The 4,041-nt window shown below is 55.4% G+C and overlaps 1 protein-coding gene across 1 annotated transcript; it reads left to right on the forward strand.

The window, feature by feature from the left end:
- Window positions 1-1,977: 1,977 nt before the first annotated feature.
- Window positions 1,978-3,812, forward strand: HOXA4 (homeobox A4). The gene is made up of 2 exons (XM_084280094.1): window positions 1,978-2,587; window positions 3,110-3,812. Exons 1-2 carry the CDS (start codon window positions 1,993-1,995, stop codon window positions 3,436-3,438), a joined length of 924 nt encoding a protein of 307 aa, XP_084136220.1. The 5' UTR covers window positions 1,978-1,992; the 3' UTR covers window positions 3,439-3,812.
- The last annotated feature ends 229 nt before the right edge of the window (window positions 3,813-4,041 follow it).

The following is a 4,041-nucleotide window of genomic DNA, read 5'->3' on the forward strand; positions in this document are numbered from 1 at the left end:
TATCCCAGTTAAAGAGTTCCATAGATGTGCTGTTGGAAATGAGTAAGTAAACGTGTTTTAACTCTCTTTACAAATTAGACATTCGATAGGAGGAGGAAATGAGTGATTGTTTAGATAAGTACCCCAGTATACCCAAGTGCTGGAAATGTTCTAACATATTGGGAGCCGCCTGCAGTATGCGTGCGCTTGTGTATAAAATATAGATCGATACGGTGTGTGTCTTGTTAGGTAGAATATATATTCAAATAGAATTTTATTGCATGTATCCATTATCTATAAAACTGCAAAAGACAATAATCTGAATTTAAACCAGGGTAACTGTTAATGTAATATCTTTAGGAGGGCAAGATCTAAACCGTATCATATTTACGCTTGATATATTAGATGTATTTTCCCATACCAGCAGATGAGATTACCCATTCAGCAATTATGTTCTCGAAGGGTGCGGTAAATATTTCTGCGTGTTTATATGCTTTCCTGAAAGGGGGGGGGGGGGGGGGGGGGGGGCGAAATTCCGAAAAGTTCGCTGCTAACTCCGAATGTATCAGACTAGCTGACGTTCAATAAGTATTCCTCCTCCCCACCCCCCCGCCTCGCTTAGAATAAGCGCGTAATTAGTTTAACCATCAAATTTCAATTACCTAAGGTCAGGGCGGTTGCCTCTTTCCCCTCTGAGCTGCAAATATCGTTAACAGTCTCAGTTTTAGCAACGCAGAAGTGCCCGAGTGCCCTCTTCCTCCTAAGCCAGAGTCTGCGAGTTACTTCTGCGAAGGCGCTAGCGATTTCTCCTGGGATGGAAAATTAAGAAATAAAATCAAGATAAGGCATACCAAACTGACGGACTTAAATTCGCAGTTTGGAAGCCGCTCCTCCGCGAGGAGGGATGCTCGCAGTGAGCCCTGCGATCGCCGGTAGGAAGTATTTGATACCGTCGTGTCCGCTTCCCCTTCTTTCCCTTCCCCCTCTCCTCTCCGTTATTTTCAGGCTCACTTTATCCCTCACACCCCGCAAACCACTCGAGGATTCTCCTCGGCCTTCCCGCCACCTCCATACTAATTTTCCCCTTCATTCCTCCGGTTAGCACGGCTCCAAAGTTGCAAAGGGGCTAGCCCCCAGAGCTCCCGGCCGCCCGCCGTCGGCAGCGGTAGGGCGCTGGGGGCAAAGTCCGAAGGGCTGCCGGTGGCCTGCGCCCGGCAGCTGCTGCCGCCCTCTGTCTGCGCGCAGTCCCGACTTCAGGCACTTGGAGATGGGCTTGTTTAAAAGGATTGTGCAACGCCTTGTGCAATGCCTGCCTCCCTCCGGATCACGCAGCTGGGCTGCGCTCCGCTTCCTCGCCCCGCTTCCTACGCTCTCCCGCGGGGGAACGGAGAAACAAAAAGTGCTGGGGCGGGGGGGGAAAGACTGTCAGAGCTGGATTAGTTTTTATCTCGCTTGACACTGCGACTGCCGGACGCTGCCCGGGTCGACGGGCGGGAGGAGCCCGGGGATGCTGGTGAGGAGTGGACGAGGGGCGCGGGCGGCCGGCAACCCCCGGTGGGGGTCTCCTTCGGCGGGCGGCCACCGCCCGGGAAGAAGGCGCGGCGGTATTGGCCCCCGGTAGCGGCCCCCACGGTGGGTCCGCGGGCGCGGAGCTGCCCCGCGGCCACTCGCCCTCCTTCCATTTCCTGATCCGGGGTCCGCGGCCCCGCGCGGTAATTGGCGCTGGCGGTCAGGTGGTGATGGGGAAGGGGGGGCGTGTGTGTGTGTATGTGTGTGTGTGTGTGTTGTGTGTGTTGTATGCGCTCCAGGGGTGGGAAGAGAGGAAGGGAGGGGAGTGTGGCGGGGAAGAGGGGGGGGGGAACTGGAGGCCCAAACTTTGGCAGCAGCGAGCACTTGACAGCAGCGGGAGGGGGAGAGGGAGGGAGGGGAGGGAGGGGGAAAGGGGAGGGGCCTCGCCGAGCCCAGAAAAACGACAACGCGAGAAAAATTAGTATTTTTGCACTTCACAAATTAATGACCATGAGTTCGTTTTTGATAAACTCCAACTACATCGAACCCAAATTCCCTCCCTGCGAGGAGTACACGCAGCACAGCGGCAGCGCCGGCAGCTCCGCCAGCTACCACCCGCACCACCCGCACCCGCACGCCCCGCCGCCGCCGCCACCTCCGCCGCCGCACCTGCACGCCGCGCACCCGGGCCCGGCGCTGCCCGAGTACTTCCCGCGGCCGCGCCGGGAACCGGGCTACCAGGCTCCCGCGGCGCCGCCGGGGCCCCCGGGGCCGCCTCCCGAGGCGCTCTACCCCGCGCAGGCACCCTCCTACCCCCAGGCGCCCTACAGCTACAGCAGCGCCGGCAGCGCCGCCCCGGGCCCCGAGCAGCCGCCCCCGGGCGCCTCGCCGCCGCCGCCGCCGCCCGCCAAGGGCCATCCCGGCCCGCCCCAGCCCCTGCTCCCAGGCCATGCCCTGCAGCGCCGCTGCGAAGCGGCCCCCGCCGCCGGGGCCGGCACCGGGCCCGGCTGCCCACTGCTGCCCGACAAGAGCCTGCCCGGGCTGAAGGGAAAGGAGCCGGTGGTCTACCCCTGGATGAAGAAGATCCATGTGAGCACGGGTGAGTTGCCCTTGCCAGGGGGAGGTGGGGATGCGCCTGCAGAGGAGGGAGGGGGGGGAGGAGGGTGCTCCCAGAGCCGGGATGGGTCGTTGCATGTGTGGCTTTTTTCTTTTTCTGTCCTTCTCCCCCCGAGTTTCCGAATAATAAAAAAAAAGAGAGAAAAAAGGGGGAAAAAAAGGAAAAAAGTGAGAAACCTTTTGTATCCGGGGTCCTTTATCAAAAGATTTACGAGACGCCAAACTGTTAGGGCAGTAATTATAGCCCCCATAAATTTAATTGCCCTGCAGTGGCTCTGGGCCATGTGTCTTTGAAGCTTTTCTTCTAACCCAAATGCCCATCACCATTTTTTATTGCTCCTCGATTGTCCCCACTGTCGATAGGCTGTGAAACAATTTTTCTTGCCGTTTATGTATCTTATGTGAACCTGGTGTCAAGTTATTATATAATGATTATGTTCCATCGCTTTCCCCCCCCTTCTTTCCCCTCCGCGTGTGTGCGTGTGCCTGTGTGTGCACGTTTCAGTCAATCCCAATTACAACGGAGGGGAGCCCAAGAGGTCTCGCACTGCCTACACCAGACAGCAGGTCCTGGAGCTGGAGAAGGAGTTTCACTTCAATCGCTACCTGACCAGGAGGCGACGCATCGAGATCGCGCACACCCTCTGCCTCTCCGAGCGCCAGGTCAAGATCTGGTTCCAGAACAGGCGCATGAAGTGGAAGAAAGACCATAAACTGCCTAACACAAAGATGCGCTCCTCAAACCAGTCCACACTGAGCCAGCAGTCCAAAGCACAGACACAGGGCCACCCCCATCCACTCGATGGGGCTACACCCAACGCAGCCGCGCTATAAATACTCCTTTTTTGTTGTTGTTGTCGTTCTTCCCCCTTTTAATATATATATTTACCTATCTATTGGGGTTTTCCAGCTGCCCCGTGGTGGAGGCTGGCCGTTTGGACCAAACAACTGTGTAAAACAAAACAGGAGCAGGAAAGGAAGACGAGACGTGCCCAAGAACGGGCACATGTTTAAACCAAAACCCGGACGATTGTCTACATTGTATATAGATAATGGTTCCATGCCCATCATTTTTTTTCTATTTATGGAAACACTGCCTTGCCCTCGGTGTAAGAGAGGGCTGGATGCTGTCACGGACGAATTCTCTGTACCTAAGACGGACTATTTTTCTTTTTTTTTTTTCTTTAAGATAATATTTTAAAAATAAAAAGACGGTTAAAACAAAGCAAAGACCTCGCGAGACACTTGTGTAAGGCATTGACTTGAATAACGCTGTTTCGTGGCGTGTTCGTGGATCCCCGTGTGCGTCTGTGTGAGGGTGCACACGCACGTATGCACACACACCAACACGGGACAGAGAACAAACACGTCCACGGAGGTTAAAGACTTGCGAAAAATGCCCCTTACGCTGTCTAAAGGAAAAATGGTTTATGTATC

This window comes from Gallinula chloropus, assembly GCF_964237585.1.
Source record: "Gallinula chloropus genome assembly, chromosome: 2".
In the NCBI taxonomy this organism is placed as follows: Eukaryota; Metazoa; Chordata; class Aves; order Gruiformes; family Rallidae; genus Gallinula; species Gallinula chloropus.